Here is a 17630-nt window from a genome sequence, read left to right as displayed (position 1 = left end):
ACACGGACTCCCAGTGAACATTACGACATAGGACCATTTAGAACTTCACTTCTCATCGTGCCTCGCTCGTGCTCGAATTACAGACTGTACTGCGCATGTCTTCTCCAAGAGGGTACACGTGTCTCACAAGGTTCTCTCTCACTTCCTGTACAGTGACAGCTAGACAACTCGCGGCGCCGATATTGTGTACATCGTGGAGGAAAATAAAGAGATGGATGTGGAAATGCAAGCTGAAGCCTTTTCAGACTCTCTTCTAAAGAATATCCAAGACCAGGATCCTGTCACCATTCTCGGGGCTATTGTTGCCATAGTTGTAGTCATCTTAACGATACGTAAGTGAGCCGCACCGACGCAGGCCTCGGTGCATCCTCGGCATCAGAGTGACGAATCATTCCGGGTTGGTTCGTATTGGTTATGCAAAGCGTACCTGGTTAACTTGCTAGCTAAGACACCTAGATGCATTCGGCTTCCTAGTTTGTGTATTGCTTAACATTTACACTCCTTTTTGAGGTCGAGGAGTTAAATGTATTTATTTATTTGTTTCAGTTTTTGTGAAGATTTTCTGGGGGAGCAAATCAACAAGGAATGCTGTCTTGCTGGTTGGACTATGCGATTCTGGAAAGACCCTTCTCTTCAGCAGAGTACGTGCAATAAAATCACTAAATGGTTCAGCTAGGAAGTTACTTAACAGCGTTATTGTTTTCGCACAGCCAGCGGTGTTATACCGTTAGTATTTCACATCAGGTAAAAGTTGGGGTGCAAATATTACTATTGCCAAGCTGATTATTGTTAAGATCACTGCCTTTTTTTGGTTTTGCAACCTTTTTATCCTCCAGAGTTAGTAATGTTTCTGTTAAAAAAAGTCAGATAGTTAACATTTTAATATGTGAGCAATGCAAGCCAATCTGCAAACTGTATCAGCTGCTGGGTATTTTGAGTGTCAAATATTAAAATGTTCTGTATGTTTGCAGCTGTTGACAGGGACATTCAAAAGGACTCAGACATCCATCACAGACAACAGTGCACTTTACAGACCAAAAAATGATGCGGTGAGGAAATCAAGATGAGCACAGGTCTTATATCTGCAATTTTACCTACAAACCTGTCTTGTTATATGAAATATGTTTTTTGTCTTTTTCCAATTCTCAATTCCTGTCACCATAAAATAGTATGCTTGTATTAGTGATATGGTTATTGATTTGATATGATTTGAATTTGCCAAAGAAGCAGTGGTCATACAGGGACACTGGAGACCCACTGTGTGAAATGAAAACCTGTGCTCTAAATTTGTCTTTGGATTCCCTCACTACAAGAAAAGAGGCCTTTCTCTGACATATAATGGAGCACTTATGTCATTTTATCTATTCTACTAAATTCATAGTACTGTATTTTCAGACATCTGTATCTGTCTACAGGGCAGTGGTTGGACACTGATTGACCTCCCGGGACATGAGAGCCTACGTCCACAATACATAGAGAAGTTAAAGGCAGCTGCCAGGTAAGCCTGATTTCACGAAAATTACTCTCATTTTCATGTTCTTAAAGAAATTAGTAGCAAAGAGCAGGCAGTTTGCTAATGTGAATGTGAAGAATAATGTATCCATGATTATGTGATTGTGTATTGATTCTTTAAAACGGATTAAATGTAATGTCATATTGAGGTCCCATAGGCTTGCACATTATCCATATCTTGAGTGCGTTGCTTAACCAGGGCTGAGAATGTTCTAGACCATGTTCCAGCCAAATGTGAGAAAATACAGCCCAAACTGGATAAGATGTATATTAGTAGGACTAGATTCCAGGGGAAATGCTGGACTTTAAGGTGCACTCTTAACAGTTAACAAGCTCCACTTGTTTATGTGTCATGATGTCAGATAACTTTTCAGGATTCGGTCAGACTCCCAGTCCTTTCAGTATTTTCTATGTATTTGAATTATTATTTTATGTGTGAAACTGCATTGGTTTGTATACATGCCAAATGAACTCAGACAGATTTGAGGCTTTGACAGTTGGGGCTGCCCTGGTGGTTGGGGCTGCTGCCCTGGCCCACTCTGAATGCAGTGTCTCTGTAGGGCAATCGTGTTTGTGGTGGACAGCGCCATCTTCCAGAAAGAAGTGCGAGACGTGGCGGAATTGCTTTACTCTTTGCTGACGGACAGTGTTATTGCCAGGAATGCTCCAACAATACTGATAGCCTGCAACAAGCAAGGTAGAAAACCGCTATGCGACTGCCTGTGTTTGTGCTAAAGTTGGGAGAATATGGACAATGTGGGTGTAGAACAGGAAGATGAAGTGCACAGTGAGAATTAGGGGTATGCATTTTACAACAGCAAACACATTTCATCAGAGGACTCGTGTTTATTTGTTGACACTTGAATTCAACTACTGCCAAATGGAACATAACTTTCGACTATGCAGTATCTACACAAACATAAATGAAGCAATACACCATTGGACAAATTTCACGCACAACATTACTAAGTAGGAAAGTTGAAAAATAAAGGCTATAATTGGGTGTATTAAATCCATAAATTTTCCATTTGCAATCACTATCCACGGGCTTTTTTAAGGTGTTGTGTTCTAAATATCTTGTTATGTTGGCCAGAGCTAGCTTACTTACAATTCCCAGGATCGACCTGCATGCATGGATGTAGCCTACATGGCTTTAACTGCAGAACCATTTAAGATGGCCCAAAATAAAGTTTGAAAATGCAGACAATTTTTATTATTATTATTTCCCCCAGAAATAAGATATGACCCCGAGTGGTCTTAAGCAGTATTGGTTACACGGTTAACCGTTTACAAAATGGGATGGTAAACTTTACAATAACTGATTTGTCACATCCCTAGTGGGAATGCAGAATAGAAAGGGGGAAATGGATGACATATATATAGGATAGGAAGAGGAGGTGGATGCTGTAGTCATGGAATAGAGAAGTGGGCCATCTGAATCTATCTTAGGATCAGAAAGCTCAGTAGATTTTTGTCTCAAAATGTACAAAATAGAACTGTAAAGGGAAGAGTGGTCTGGTGAGCTTGTTTTCTCCTCTTCCTATAGATATCACCATGGCAAAGTCTGCCAAGTTGATTCAGCAGCAGCTGGAGAAGGAGCTGTGAGTATGTCATAGAACATGGGGCCATTTAAAAACAAACCTAAAAAAACACCAAGGGACAACTGCCAACTCTGTCTCCACAGGAACACGTTACGAGTGACTCGCTCTGCAGCCCTGAGCTCCCAGGACGGGTCGGCAGGGGGCGCCAGTGTGTACCTGGGCAAGAGGGGCAAGGACTTTGACTTCTCACAGGTGTCTATGCGCGTGGAGTTCCTGGAGTGCAGCAGCCGTGGCAACAAGGGCGAGGAAGGGGAGGCTGACATTGAGAACCTGGAGAAATGGCTGGCAAAACTGTCGTAAAACATCCTAAATGAAGCGGTCATGCTTGGATCCCCAAACGACCATCTCTCAGAGCCTCCTGAAGGGACGGCATACTCTATGTCCATCAGTGAAACACTTTTTTGAAGTCCGGCTCCTCAGACGTGCTTTCCATGAATCTTGTTTTTGATTTCTAAAGAAAGGGGGTGCAGCTCGCCTCAGAAGTTCAGTCGAACGCTGTTCTTCATTGCATTGTCCTTCATTCTCTGGTGACCATATTTCAGTATTCCCACGGCATGCAGGACCGTAAAACACAACGACTTCGTGTCTTAGTGTGCCACACTGCAGAATGGTGTTGTACTACGACCTCACACTTTGACCACACCGTCCATGCGCGGGTAAGAGTTAGTAATATTAGGGTTCGGTTTGTGTAATGCTATCTTTTAGTAAGAATTAGTTACCCTGCTAAGCTGTAGATTTTATATGGTGATACATTATAATTCCTTGTTTCTATGGGCAAGGAATTTTCCTGAAAACAGTTGTTTTGAGCACTATTTTCTGAGTCTTTTTTTTCTCAAAGTATGTATGCTAAGGAGTCCTAGCCCTGCGTCTTTTTTGTTTAAATGACTGGACGCATTTATTGAGCATTGAATGCACACTGAACAAGCATGGATATCTGTGCATGGTTTATCGTCATTCAGCAGTGTTTTGATGTTTGATGACATCATTATTGACCTGTTAGATTGGTTGTGTGTGACCCTAAACAAAATCACTGTTACATTTTTCTGCCCTTCTATAAAACAAAGATTATTCACAAAGTTGTCTACCAAGTTTCAGTCCTGCTGTGATTGGAGGGGAGGGGAGGGCAGGGCCCAGGGGCACTCTTGTTTGTTGTTCAGCACCAGGCCAACCTGTTAAGGTTGGGAACTCTTTTCTTGGTATTTGTAAAGTATGAAAGTACTGATCAGCAAATACTGCATAAGTAAATTCCAAATTTCCAACTAAACTTGATTTCCTGGTAAATCTGTACTCCAAAATAAATGGCTCAATTTCATCCAAGTCATTTTTGTAATAATAGAAAATATAGACCAATACCACAATCTTAAGTAAAATACACTGTGGTGAAATCGTGGTCCCTGGCATTGTTTTAAATTTCTGTGTTTTCTTGACCAATTTCGGCGGTCTAGCTTTTGACTTGCAGGTACCCAGTCTATGGACTTGGGTCACTCTTGCACAGTGACGATCATCCAAACTGTGTGAAACCCTCCCTCCCATGCCCGTGTGTCAGGCTGCAGGCCTGTAGAACCCAGCACGAGCACAATGCCCAAACATTGGCAATCCTATAATGCATCACTTTGATGTTCATACGCACATGAAACAAGGATAATTCTGAAACCTTTCAGTTTGGAAAATGCTTTATTGCGTCGGTATACTGTTCAGATAGAAAACAGCGGTGGAAAGAAAAGGAGGAAAATGCATTGCTGTAGGTATTCATCAAAGGTGCTCCCATACGTCTCTTATGCCCTCTGCTGGCACGTGTGGAAGGTGCAGGCTTGATCCAGTTCTGAAAAGTGTGGGGGAATGGTCAGTAAAGACCGGGATTTTATGTGTACAACACACAGATTGGACTTATGTACACATCATATGCTTATGCATTATTTTGATATTTATGGATTTCATTTGGACATTACAGTAACATCAGTACAACGTGCAATAGAACCAGGGAATGCACTGAAAACATTCAAATTTTCTGCCATTTTTAGCTCAGCAGGTAGTGAGACACAATTTAACTGTGGACCATGAGCTTATGTTCTAGCCCCCAAATAAATGCAGAACAACTCATAATAAATTCAGAACAACTACTACCTGTCAGTTCATCATAAGATGTGATGAAAGGTAAACAGACTCGTTTTCAACAAAGTGGGTTGCAATGATACTCAAATAGTTCCACATAGTTTACTCACATTTATTCAAAGATTTAAGAGAACACACACTGGCATTGTCTAATACAAAAAAAGAAAAAAAAAAGTTTGGACACACCTTACCCCTGTATGTAGCACCCCCCCCCCCCTCCCCTTTCAATTTTTGAGACATTAACATAATATCATAAAATAAAATGGTCATATTTTTTATTTGGCTGCATATTCATTGCATACCATGACTTCCTGATGCCACTGACCTATCAACATCACCAGATTCTGGATATCTTATTTCCAGGTTGTCCTACAAGCAATACTAGAACTCCTTGCATTTGAATGGATCTCAATGGGAATTGGGGGATAAGACTAGATTCAGCTATAAATTATGGTGATACAGTATGGAACGCATTTGTTGGCTAAATGACTTTAAGTCATCAAGGGTCTGAGGGATCAAACCAGCCTCAAACAACCGTGCTGTTACTAGATGTACAGTAGATACCTCCAGGCTCTTCTGAATAATTCTTCCATTTAGTTCAACAGGGAAATTAGTCTGGAGAAATGGTGAAACCAATATGTACAAAAATACCCTTTAATAAAATCTGAGAATATGCACTTTGACTACATATGAATTGTTTGATTACAAACAGAAAATGAAACATTAATAGGAAAAAGCAGAAAAGGTGTGTCCAAACTTTTGACTGAATGTGTGCGTATGCATGTCGTCTGTGTGTCGGTGAGGGAGCGATACACACCGGATGTGGTGCTGTCACACTTTCTGAGGGAGGTCACAGAGGCAAAGTACTCCTCCCCCAGGAAGCTGCGGTAGTTCTGTCCAACCGGCACCGTCTGCAGGCATTTTGTGGACCTCTTGAACAGGAGGTTGCCTGACCCCTCTGACTGGAACAGCTTGAAGGCAGCTAAGCTATTGGTCCCAAAATTGGCCTGTCGCAGGGTTGGAAAAGATGCATTGTAAAGTGTTTAACACAACACGGATTGACTGTCCTATATTCCAGCAAAATACTTAACACAGTGGCTAGATTTTCAAATATTTGTTGATGGCAGCCATTTTGTTTTATTATGATCCAGAACAATGGCTTGCTTAGTCAGTGGTGCAATCCACCAAGTAGGCCAACATTGCCACTCAGTCATGTTTGCTATTGTTGTAGATGCACACAAAATTAAATTGGGCGGCGACATTGGCTCAGGAGGTAAGAGCAGGGTTGCCAGTTCGATCCCACCCTGGGTGTGTCAAAGTGTCCCTGAGCAAGACGCCTAACTCCAAGATGCTCCTGACGAGCTGGTCGGTGCCTTGCATGGCAGCCATTCACTGTTGGTGTGCGTGTGTGTGTGAATGGGTGAATGAGAAGCATCAATTGTACAGCGCTTTGGATAAAGGTGCTACATAAATCATAGCAGACATTTACCATTTAAAATAACTACAGTACTTGTGAAAAATCCTTCCCAGCAGCAGAATGTGTAAAAACTTGCAGCCTTTTCTCCGCAGAAGTGACTCTCACCTGCTGCTCATTCAGGAATACGATCACATGTTCTCTCCTCTCAGGACGGGTCATCACAGCATGGGCGGGGACTTTGGCCAGGTGACAGTTGAGGTATTTAGTGATGGGGGCAGTGGGCGGGCCAGTGGGGCACAGTAGCTCATAGTGACTAGAATTAAGTCCAGAGGCCCAGGGGGCACCTTGTCCTAAAAGACAGACACATGACAGAGGGTTCAGGGCCACTCATAACACGCTTTGTCATTCTTTTTTCTCATGGCAAGCATGTAAGTACACATCTGGGTACATGCATATTTTTGCATGTATTTTTTGTCCTGAGAACCTGTGTCCTCAAACAAGCATATTAAATGTTTGGCTTCCCTGAGCTCTATGCAGTATTTGTATTAATATAAGGGACATTCCAATAAAATGAAATTAACTATTTAAAAAAAAATATTTTCACTGAAACATTTTTTTGTCATCCAAGACACTTGTATCATGTCTCAGGAGGTTAAATATTAAACTGTGGCAGAGACAAAAGGGCGACCCATGCTAACCATCTGTGTTTTCCAGTACTGTGGTGTGTTTCACAAAGGCAACCTCTCCACGCTCCTCCACCAGACACCTATATTGAGGGAGTGGGAGAAAGAGTGAGACGAGAGACAAGAATATTTGAGCTCTGCATTCTTTACATTACATTACATGTTATTTAGCTGACTCTTTTATCCAAAGCAACTTATAGTTGATTAGATTAAGCAGAGGACAAACTCCCCTGGAGCAATGTGGGGTTAATGTGGGGTGGATCTTATCGTGGCTACACCCACCAAACTTGCAGGTGCCAGTCATGTACCTTAACCACTAGGCTACAGGCTGCCCCTGTAGCCTACTGTTTAAAGGCTGCCCCTTTAAAGGCTGCCCCTGTAGCCTACTGTTCAAAAGCCGGCCTTGTAGCCTACTGTTAAAGGTTGCCCCTTTTAAGGCTGTCCCTGTAGCCTACTGTTTTAAGGCTGTCCCTGTAGCCTACTGCTTTAAGGCTGTCCCTGTAGCCTACTGTTTAAAGGCTGTCCCTGTAGCCTACTGTTTAAAGGCTGTCCCTGTAGCCTACTGTTTAAAGGCTGCCCCTGTAGCCTACTGTTTAAAGGCTGCCCCTGTAGCCTACTGTTTATAGGCTGCCCCTGTAGCCTACTGTTTAAAGGCTGCCCCTTTAAATAGTATGGCTTGAAAATATTTTTTATAATATTTTTACCTGAAGGCCCCAGCGTAGCCGAAGTACGGCTCCTCACTGTTGGCCTGGCACCCCTCTCCCGCGCACAGAGCGCAGAGGGAGGACCCGGACTCCGCACCAGGGGCACAGCTCTGGGAGAAGAACTTCGCTGTTCCGTTTAAAACACAGCGGAGACAGACAGCAAGGATAATCGTGAGAGGTCTGCAAGGACTTGTGAGCATGCCACATTTTTATAAGATGAAGAAGGGAATAATTATGTGCTTTCTAGTATAGTTCATATCGTGTACATCAGGGGTCTCCAACCCTGGTCCTGGAGAGCTACTGGGTCTGCTGGTTTTCGTTCTTACCCTGCAATTAACTATAATCAACTGCTCTAATTTAATTAATTAACTCACCTCACCTGGTTACCTGGGTCTCAACAGGTGCTGATTTTAAGGTGAAAACAAAAACCAGCAGACCCAGTAGCTCTCCAGGACCAGGGTTGGAGACCACTGGTGTACATGTACATCATATCTTTATCGGCACTATATGACATGGAACCTGCTCGCGCACATCCTGGAGCGATCGGCCTCTGCACTCACAGAAGTCGCACTCTCCGGTGAGGTTGTGAATCAGGCCCATGGGCACGTTCCAGCCGGCGGTGCGCCCGAATCCGGTGTGGCACGACTTCCTCCCCATGAGCCCGTCCCACCTGAGCCCTGACCCCTTCCGCACGACCGCCACCGCGTAGTAGGAGGAGGTCTCTGCGGAGGCCTCTGTCGAGGCAGAGAGCGTATGAGGAGGGGCACAACACACACAAATCACTCCACCTTACACGCCGCGTATATCACACTCACCTCCTCCTGAAGCGCAATCATCTGTGAACAGACAGAGAAAGGGAGAATCTTTTACTTTTCATCCTAAAAATGAAGACAGCTGATGGAATTGTACGCATGCTGGGCTGGGAGGAATATAAGGGTTTGACTGCTACGGGCAAAAAGGTGAACGGGCTGGGTGGATGTAAACCTGCAGCTCTCTAGTCACAGGACAGTTGGTACCTGCGTTGTACTGCTCTGCCATGACGGGCACCAGGCCACACCCTCCGGCAGAATATATGTCCCCTCCGTCCATCGTCATGGCGTCTGCCTCTCTGCGCTGTGGGGGCGGGGCCAAACAGGCAAACCTACATCACGAGGCCTAACTTCGAATGGCTGTTTAGAAATTCATTTACATAAAGGCTGCATTTACTCAAGACATTTTATTTAAATACACACAATTCAACTGATTATTTTAGATACTCATGGTCGGCAACAATTAAAACAATTCTATCTTATCAGGTGTGTCAGTCTTTTAATGAGACTTAAAATAATTTAGAAGTAGAAAATATTGATTGTTTCAAGTTACTTTTTGCTTGTCAAGCGAAATTGTCTCGTCTTACCCATTGGCAAATCTTGAAATTAATCAAACTGTCTCACCTCATTAGTAATCTCCCGGTGATATTTTCTTTCTTTATCTTTATTTTCATAATAGTAATAGAAAAAAGTCTAAATATAAGACTAAAATACTTGAGATTGTCCTATTTTTGGGCTTTGCAGCAAAATAATTGTCCTCCTATCAACACCAAACCAAGCTCTGTCGAGCTCTCTCTCTGGTCACCCAGCCCAATGCCATCCAGTCTTGTACCAGAATGTTCCGTATGCACTCGTCCACAGAGGCAGCGCTTTTGCACTGCAGCATGCCCCCTGCTTCTGTTCTCCACTGCTCACACTTCTGCTTCTCTGCAGGGCCCACTGCACACCATGTCACTGCTGAAGAGCCTGTGTCTGAGGGAGGCAGAAGAGCAAGCACAGTGACCCTCAACACAGCTTTTCTCCTGTGGTTAGCGCTAACCATTAGCGCTGACACACCCGCACACGGGCGTATGCGGGTGTGTCTGTGTGTTATGTGTGTGTTTATATGTGCGCATATACACGGGCATGTGTGGATGAGTCAGTCAGTGTGCGCGCGCACACCCGTTATGTGTGTGTTTATATGTCGCGTGTTGCGTGTGTATGCACGGTTTGTGTGTCTGCATGCGTGTAAGGGCGCTCACGCGGTGACGCACCTCCACTGATCGCGCGGACGATGCTCAGGTACTCAGCGCCGAGGTACGTGAAGGAGTCTGTAGATCTGGGCAGCTTACGCAGGCCAACGGTAGAGTCTTTGAATAGCAGATTCTTGGAGCCCACAGATGAGAACAGCGGAGAACCTTCCTGTTCACGACAAGGACGGACGCTAACCACCAGTTCTGGAAACTTCCATAGCGCTTGTATTTGTTTCCTGCTTCCATCTCTCACAGTAGAAATGACATTCTTTCCACTCATGCTTAAAAGAGTACAGGATCCATGCGGTCACACATGAAGTTTGCACTTGGACTGCACACAGTCAGGCGGAGGCGTACAGGGGTATAAAGGCATACCGTGGCCTGTCCGATGATGTTCCAGATATCGTTGGCCAGCGCGGCGTCCTTGCGGCTGACGACGGCGTGGGCGGGCACCCTGGCCAGGTGGCAGGAGGCGTAGTCGCTCACATCCCTCCTGCTCCCGTCCCTGCACAGCAGCTGGTAGTCTGCTCTCTCCGCCTCTGTGGACGGGGAAAGCAGCACAGCCATGGTCAGCGCTGTGTCACAGCGTGCAACGCGCGGGCGGAGGGAAGGCAAACCCACCTGGCACTGTGGTGTGCTTTACAAAGGCCACCTCACCCCTCCCGTCTTTCAGGCAACTGAGTGGAGGGAGGAGGGAGGAGAGGAGAGAGAGAGAGAGAGAGAGAGAGAGAGAGAGGCTGTGAATGTGTGAACGCTTACCTCATTGCCAATATTGTCTTATTCAGCAAAAAAGTTAAAATCATATTTTAAGTCTCAATATAAGACAAGAATACGTGTTATATGTAGTGTTTAGCAGTGTAAAGAGGGATGTGCAGGCTGTGTGTTTAGTAGTGTAAAGAGGGATGTGCAGGCTGTGTGTTTAGCAGACTGAAGAGGGATGTGCAGGCTGTGTGTTTAGCAGTGTAAAGAGGGATGTGCAGGCTGTGTGTTTAGCAGTGTGAAGAGGGATGTGCAGGCTGTGTGTTTAGCAGTGTGAAGAGGGATGTGCAGGCTGTGTGTTTAGCAGTGTGAAGAGAGATGTGCAGGTTGTGTGTTTAGCAGTGTAAAGAGGGATGTGCAGGCTGTGTGTTTAGCAGTGTAAAGAGGGATGTGCAGGCTGTGTGTTTAGCAGTGTAAAGAGGGATGTGCAGGCTGTGTGTTTAGCAGTGTAAAGAGGGATGTGCAGGCTGTGTGTTTAGCAGTGTGAAGAGGGACGTGCAGGCTGTGTGTTTAGCAGTGTGAAGAGGGATGTGCAGGCTGTGTGTTTAGCAGTGTGAAGAGGGACGTGCAGGCTGTGTGTTTAGCAGTGTAAAGAGGGATGTGCAGGCTGTGTGTTTAGCAGTGTGAAGAGGGACGTGCAGGCTGTGTGTTTAGCAGTGTAAAGAGGGATGTGCAGGCTGTGTGTTTAGCAGTGTGAAGAGGGACGTGCAGGCTGTGTGATTAGCAGTGTGAAGAGGGATGTGCAGGCTATGTGTTTAGCAGTGTGAAGAGGGATGTGCAGGCTGTGTGTTTAGCAGTGTGTAGGGGGTTGTGCAGGCTGTGTGTTTAGCAGTGTAAAGAGGGATGTGCAGGCTGTGTGTTTAGCAGCGTGAAGAGGGATGTGCAAGTGTTGCTCACTTGAAGGCTCCGTCGTAGCCGTAGTAGGGCTCTCTCTGTGAGCGGGAGCAGTCTCCTTTGCACAGACTGCACAGGCGGGAGCCCTGTTCCGCTCCGGGCACACAGCTCGCAGAGAAGAAGTCCGACACGGCTGAGAAAACCACATGAAAGCTCACAAAGTCATGCTCCACACGCAACAACAAAGCAGAAACGGGTGACAAATGTGTACACCCTCTTTATCTTGATGTTGTATTGCAGATTACCATTCATCAAGTATAACTACAGGTTCATCCATGTATAGCACTATTTAACAATGACAATATGAAGCTTATAAATAGCAGTGGAGCGATGCATTCTCTGTAGAAGGATTTTGCCCAAAGAAAAATACTTAGTTAACATCACAGTCTACTTCTTCCTCTCATAGATGAATTTAATAACCACCCACAAGTGTTACATCAAACATAGGCCATATTCAAGCATATTCATTATGTACTGATGCAGATACTCACATATTTATAATAAAATACAATTTTGTTGAGAAATATTTTTCCATGATGCAATGTGCTGGGCTCACCACTCTCGATGGTCTGTCCTTGAGTGGAGTTCCACAGAATTTGGCCCTGTGCCAACAGGGTACCGATGGGGATGTTCCAGCCGGCAGACTTCCCCAAGCCAGTGTGACAGGATTTTTTCCCCTTCAGCTCATTAAACCCAAAACCACTGTCCCTCTTCACCACAGCCACAGCGAAGTAGCAGGTGTCGGAGTCTGAAACACAAGGAACATGCTCCTCCACTTACCTAGAGATGCTTAAAAAGAGTATTATTTCATCATTTTATACGTAGCTATATTTTTTTTATAGAAATGACAGCAGTCACTCAATTCACTCCTCTGTAAAAAATAACGGTCTTTACTTTCTCCGTATTCCTCGGCAATGATCGGGTGCAGGTCGTAGTCGGGGAGACCAGCTTTGTAGATATCACCTCCATCCAAGGTGACGGCATCTGCTTCTTCATCCTAAAAAATACAACACCACTGACACATAAGGTTATGAATAATGTCTTTGAGGTTTATATACACTGAATGCATATCATAATGCAGGCGTTTACATTCACATTAAAGCACAGAAACTAAACTGAGCTGAGTATTCCAACCCGTTGTTTCATAGAAATGCCTAACTTTCAACTTGAAAATGATCTTACATAGAAAGATAGCATGACTACCTGCAAACCTACAGTAGCTGAAGACTTATTGAAAATCAAAGAAAAAGATTTGCAGTTACATTTTGCAATTTTCAGAGGATTGCAACACTTTGTACATAGAATCGAGTGTACCCAAGACCTCCCAGCCAAGTATAAAATAAATCCAAGCCCTGCTCGACGGCCACAAGGCTAGTGTGGCACGCCTGCGGACATGAGCGTCGTCTCACTTTGATAGCTGTGATGCAGGCGACGGATCCCTCCCTCTTCACACAGTTGAGGTTTGTGAAGATGGACGTCAGATTGTCACACTTTTCTTTCTCCAGTACAGATATCGCACACCATCTCACCGGCTCCGTAAGAGCAGCCGGCAGCACTAGCCCTGAGGAAAAAAAGCTTCGCAAATAACTGAAACACCAACCAACTACCAATGAACAGGCGAGTATTAAAGTACACGAACATGGCCGTTGTATCAGTCTTCTGAACTTCATTCGGTTCCGTTTTTGGACTTGCATTTCAATGAACCAAGCAATTACACATTAATGAATGGAAATGGCAGTAAAATATTTGTCATGATATAGTTGCATACTGAAAATAAATATAATAAAAATATTAAATATAAAATGTTTAAAACTACTTTTAACATAAGTATCAAACATGTAAGCTGTGGTACTATACCAAGGCATCCAAGCAGGAGTGTCTGGAGGGAAGTGTTCATGTTGGCAGGTCAGGATGCTCGTCTTCTGCAGCTGGATACTGCCCACTGTAGCTCACAAATGGGGTTTTTATAGAGAGCCTGCTAGCGCAGTTCGTCGATTTTCTGAATGCGTTGACAGGGTGTGGGTAGTAACTCAATACCTGGTGCACAGGTCTTTCGAAATAGACACAAGATAGCCTTACCATGTTTTGATGAATATCTTTTACAGTGCATTTCCTTGTGGTAGTTGTACGTGTGAGATTTACATTGTGAAAACAGAGCAAAGCTAACGTTTCAGTGTTTCAGGCCAACAGGTCCTCTGATCTCAATCCCACAGCACACCACTGGCCACAAAAGGCACCTTTACAGAAAACACTGTGATAGCATGGATAATTTAGCGCAACAAAAGTTGAAGTGGGTCAGGTGGATTCACACACACTGGAGGTACCCGACGGCACAATAGAGGTCTTGTTTCATCACTGTATGATACCTTTTCCTCCATTGTGTTCACAAGATTTAGTCCCAGCGATTGAGACACAATGAAAAATCTGCTAAGACACTGCTTTCAATTGCTGTGCGGAACATCAATACCTTTTTTGCAGGCAACATTAGTTTAGAAATCATAGAGACTACGGTAGCTTCAGCTTTCCATCCCAACCATCAAGAAAGTATCTTGCATCTCAAAAATATTTCCTTATCATTGCACATTTAATGTAGGCAACACAGACCCTCTGTTGCATGCCGTCTACAGAATACAGAGCTTTATTAAATGCTTCAAACACAAAAAGCCTGTTAGCCGTTTTTGAGGAAGGGAGGGGGGCGAAGGGTTTTTGTGGCCCTGCTCGTTGTATAAAACAAATAATTAAAAAACAAGGTTTCTGGAACAGTCCGTGGTGGCACCTGTACAAATGCAATGACAATGAAGTATTGTTCCACTGAAAAACATTTCCTGAAGACCAGTGATAAAGTACAGGTGACAAAGAGCGTTTAATTTTAGAGGTGTTCGGAACACCAAGAAAAGGAATAGTAATCTGATAGCAAACATTCTCAGACATTCTGCAGATGAAGCAATTGGGAAGTTTTGCATGTTTTCTCCGGAATGTGCCAGAACATCGAGACAGACCGATGGCCAGCAGGATGACGATCCAAAACAAAGCCTGCACTATTGCCAGCCTGAACCCTGCAGCAAACTTTACCAGGAAAAAGACTTACCCCCCTCATACAAGGTAAAACCTATGCACACCTAAAATGAAGAGAAAGGGCCAACGCTAGTTGGTGTGTGTATGTGACTGTGTGTTGGGACATGAACACAAACAATAAGATGCACAAATTCACCCACACATGGGATAACCAAAACAGTTCTACATAGAGACACCTTTAATTTGTATAAGCAGGTTAGAGTGAATTCACAGCAGCGTGCATTAAAATCCAAGAAGGGTGGTACATAAATGCAACCCACTGAACACTGATGGAAAAAATCAAAACGAAATGGACGATGGAAAATTCCCTGCGGTTTATAAACAGAGAGACTCTTTCCTCCCAGAGAAAGGGCTGCTGGGGTGACTGTAGGCACTCTGATGCAGAGACAATCTCACCAGTAATGGATGACGCATCTGTAGCCATTGCTTAGAACATCCTTCAACAAATACCTCAAATCACAATTTCAGGGAAATAGGAGCTGCATACCCCACTGTAACCTCAAGTACTGTAAGGGCTCATTAACACCACCCCTCTTCTACCCAACACCACCCCTACCCAACAAAGTCCTGCTTAATTCTGCTCTGTAGGGTCCTCGGTGAGTAGGTGACGGGTTTGAGAGGGTCCGCAGGGGTGAGTAAGGGGCGACTACAGTGTGCTGAGGGAGTATACTGACAGCGCGCTGCTCTGGTCTGCCACCAGGAGGCAGGGCTCACCCTTCAGCAGGGCGGGGCAGAGCCAGTTGACATTATCCCCGTGGCTGATGCTGAGTCTGGGTCCTGCAGGAGACGTCTCTGGGTCGTTAGTGCATCATTGTAACCAGGTGTGTGGTATTGCTGCGGACCGTCCACTAGATACGGTAAAGTGTAATTTCGTTATTGCTAATTTGAACAATCTGAGGTTAGGGCTTGAGCCAGTCTGTTTGTTGTATTGCTGTTTGTTGTATTGTTAATCACTCATACTGGTTGCATACCTGTAGAGTGATTGAACGTTTGTTTGAAATTGCTGAGTTTGTCAGGAGTTTGTCAGGAGATTAGCGCTGATTTGATACTGCTTGTGAGTGATTTGTAGGTGCTTTAAATAGGCGTCTTCAGAGCGACGCCAGCGTCGCTCCATCCCAGTTTGCTATGCTGTTATGTTTCACCCCATCCCAGTGTGCTCTCTCCCCCGAAGACACCCCCTGCGACGTGGGCCTCCACGGCGTCGGAACCCCTCCAACCTCAGCTACCCCCCGCTCACCCCCTGTAAGGACTTTGCTGTCACAGGGGGACTATGGAACTTCCAGTCTGCCACTCGGAAGGCTAACTTCATCCCTGCGTATGCCTCCCTCCAGTCCCTACAGTTCCTTGCCCTAACTGAGACCTGGATCACACCTGACAACACCGCCACTTCCGCTGCCCTCTCATCCTCCTTCTCCTTCTCGTACACTCCCCGGCCTTCTGGCCGTGGCGGTGGTACTGGTCTTTTAATTTCCCCCTTGTGGAAATTCTCTGTTCTCCCCCTCTCTGACCTGTCCATATCCACTTTTGAATTCCATTCTGTTGCAGTATCCTACCCTACTAACCTTTTTAATGCAGTTATCTATCGCCCTCCAGGGCCCCTGGGAAGCTTCCTTGATGAGCTAGACACCCTTCTCAGCTCCTTCCCTGAGGATGACACCCCGCTGATTCTCCTTGGAGACTTCAACATCCACCTTGAAGCCTCCCAGGCTGCTGCCTTCCTACCGCTACTCCACTCCTTCGGCCTCTCCCTGCAACACTCTCCTCCAACCCACAAGGCAGGCAATGTCCTAGACCTTGTCTTTGTGAGGAACTACTCATGCTCTGATTTCACGGTTACCCCTCTGCATACATCTGATCACTTCATCTCATTCTCCCTCCCTCTTCCTCCCCATCCTCCTCCCCCTCCTCCCACCTACCCTTCCTCAGCCCGCCGTAACCTCCGCTCCCTCTCACCCTCTTCCTTTGCCACCACTGTCACCGCCTCACTCCCCCCTCTCGAATCCTTCTCCAAACTCCCCGCTGACTCTGCATCTGCCACCCTTCTTTCATCTCTCTCCTCTGCTTTTGACTCCCTCTGTCCCCCTGTCTCAAAGCCCCCGTCCCCTTGGATATCTGACACCCTCCGTACCTCCAGGGCCAGCCTCCACGCAGCGGAGAGGAAGTGGGGGAAATCCAGAGACGCTTCAGACCTCACAACTTACCAGTCTCTCCTGGCGGCATTCTCTTCCGCTGTCACTGCCGCCAAAGCTAAATACTATCAACAAATTCAGAACTCCGGTTCTAACCCCCGGAAACTTTTCTCCATTTTCTCCTCTCTCCTCAACGCACCGGCTCCTCCTCCTCAGTCCTCCTTCGCTGCTGATGACTTTGCTGATTTCTTCGATGAGAAGGTCACAGTCATCCGCAGATCCTTTACAACCACCCTCACTGTGCCCTTCCCCCCCTCTAGGCCCATCCCTTCCTTTTCCACTTTCTCCCCCCTTACAGACTCTGATGTTTCTCAACTCCTGCTCTCCCACCGCCCCACAACCTGTGCCCTTGACCCTATCCCCTCTTCTCTTCTCCAAACTATCACGCCTGACATTCTCCCATTTGTCACCTCCCTTGTCAACTCCTCCCTGTCTTCCGGCTGTTTTCCGGCATCCTCCAAGAGGGCCCACATCACTCCGCTGCTAAAAAAGCCTACTCTGGATCCCTCCATCATCCAGAACTACCGCCCGGTATCTCTTCTCCCTTTCCCTTCTAAAACTATCGAACGAGCCGCTTCTACTCAACTTTCTTCTTTCTTTTCTAACAACAACCTGCTAGACCCCCATCAGTCTGGCTTCAGAT

The 17630-nt window shown here is 45.4% G+C and overlaps 2 protein-coding genes across 2 annotated transcripts; one reads left to right on the top strand and one right to left on the bottom strand.

The window, feature by feature from the left end:
* Nucleotides 1-96: 96 nt before the first annotated feature.
* srprb (SRP receptor subunit beta) lies at nt 97-4189 on the top strand. Its single transcript, XM_061216695.1, has 7 exons — nt 97-332; nt 547-641; nt 972-1049; nt 1416-1498; nt 2073-2209; nt 3059-3113; nt 3197-4189. The coding sequence occupies exons 1-7, from the start codon at nt 212-214 to the stop codon at nt 3411-3413; spliced, it is 786 nt and encodes a 261-aa protein (XP_061072679.1). The 5' UTR covers nt 97-211; the 3' UTR covers nt 3414-4189.
* Nucleotides 4190-4800: 611 nt separating this feature from the next.
* LOC133107653 (serotransferrin-1-like) lies at nt 4801-13674 on the bottom strand. The gene is made up of 17 exons (XM_061216694.1): nt 13581-13674; nt 13133-13284; nt 12618-12720; nt 12280-12471; nt 11727-11856; nt 10692-10747; nt 10446-10609; nt 10092-10239; nt 9671-9810; nt 9046-9142; nt 8845-8865; nt 8590-8763; nt 8030-8156; nt 7341-7408; nt 6808-6992; nt 6043-6232; nt 4801-4935 (listed from the first exon to the last, which is right to left on the bottom strand). Exons 1-17 carry the CDS (start codon nt 13618-13620, stop codon nt 4889-4891), a joined length of 2034 nt encoding a protein of 677 aa, XP_061072678.1. The 5' UTR covers nt 13621-13674; the 3' UTR covers nt 4801-4888.
* Nucleotides 13675-17630: the final 3956 nt, after the last annotated feature.

This window comes from Conger conger, chromosome 13 (genome assembly GCF_963514075.1).
Source record: "Conger conger chromosome 13, fConCon1.1, whole genome shotgun sequence".
Lineage (NCBI taxonomy): Eukaryota > Metazoa > Chordata > Actinopteri > Anguilliformes > Congridae > Conger > Conger conger.
This window is presented reverse-complemented; position numbering and strand designations above follow the sequence as displayed.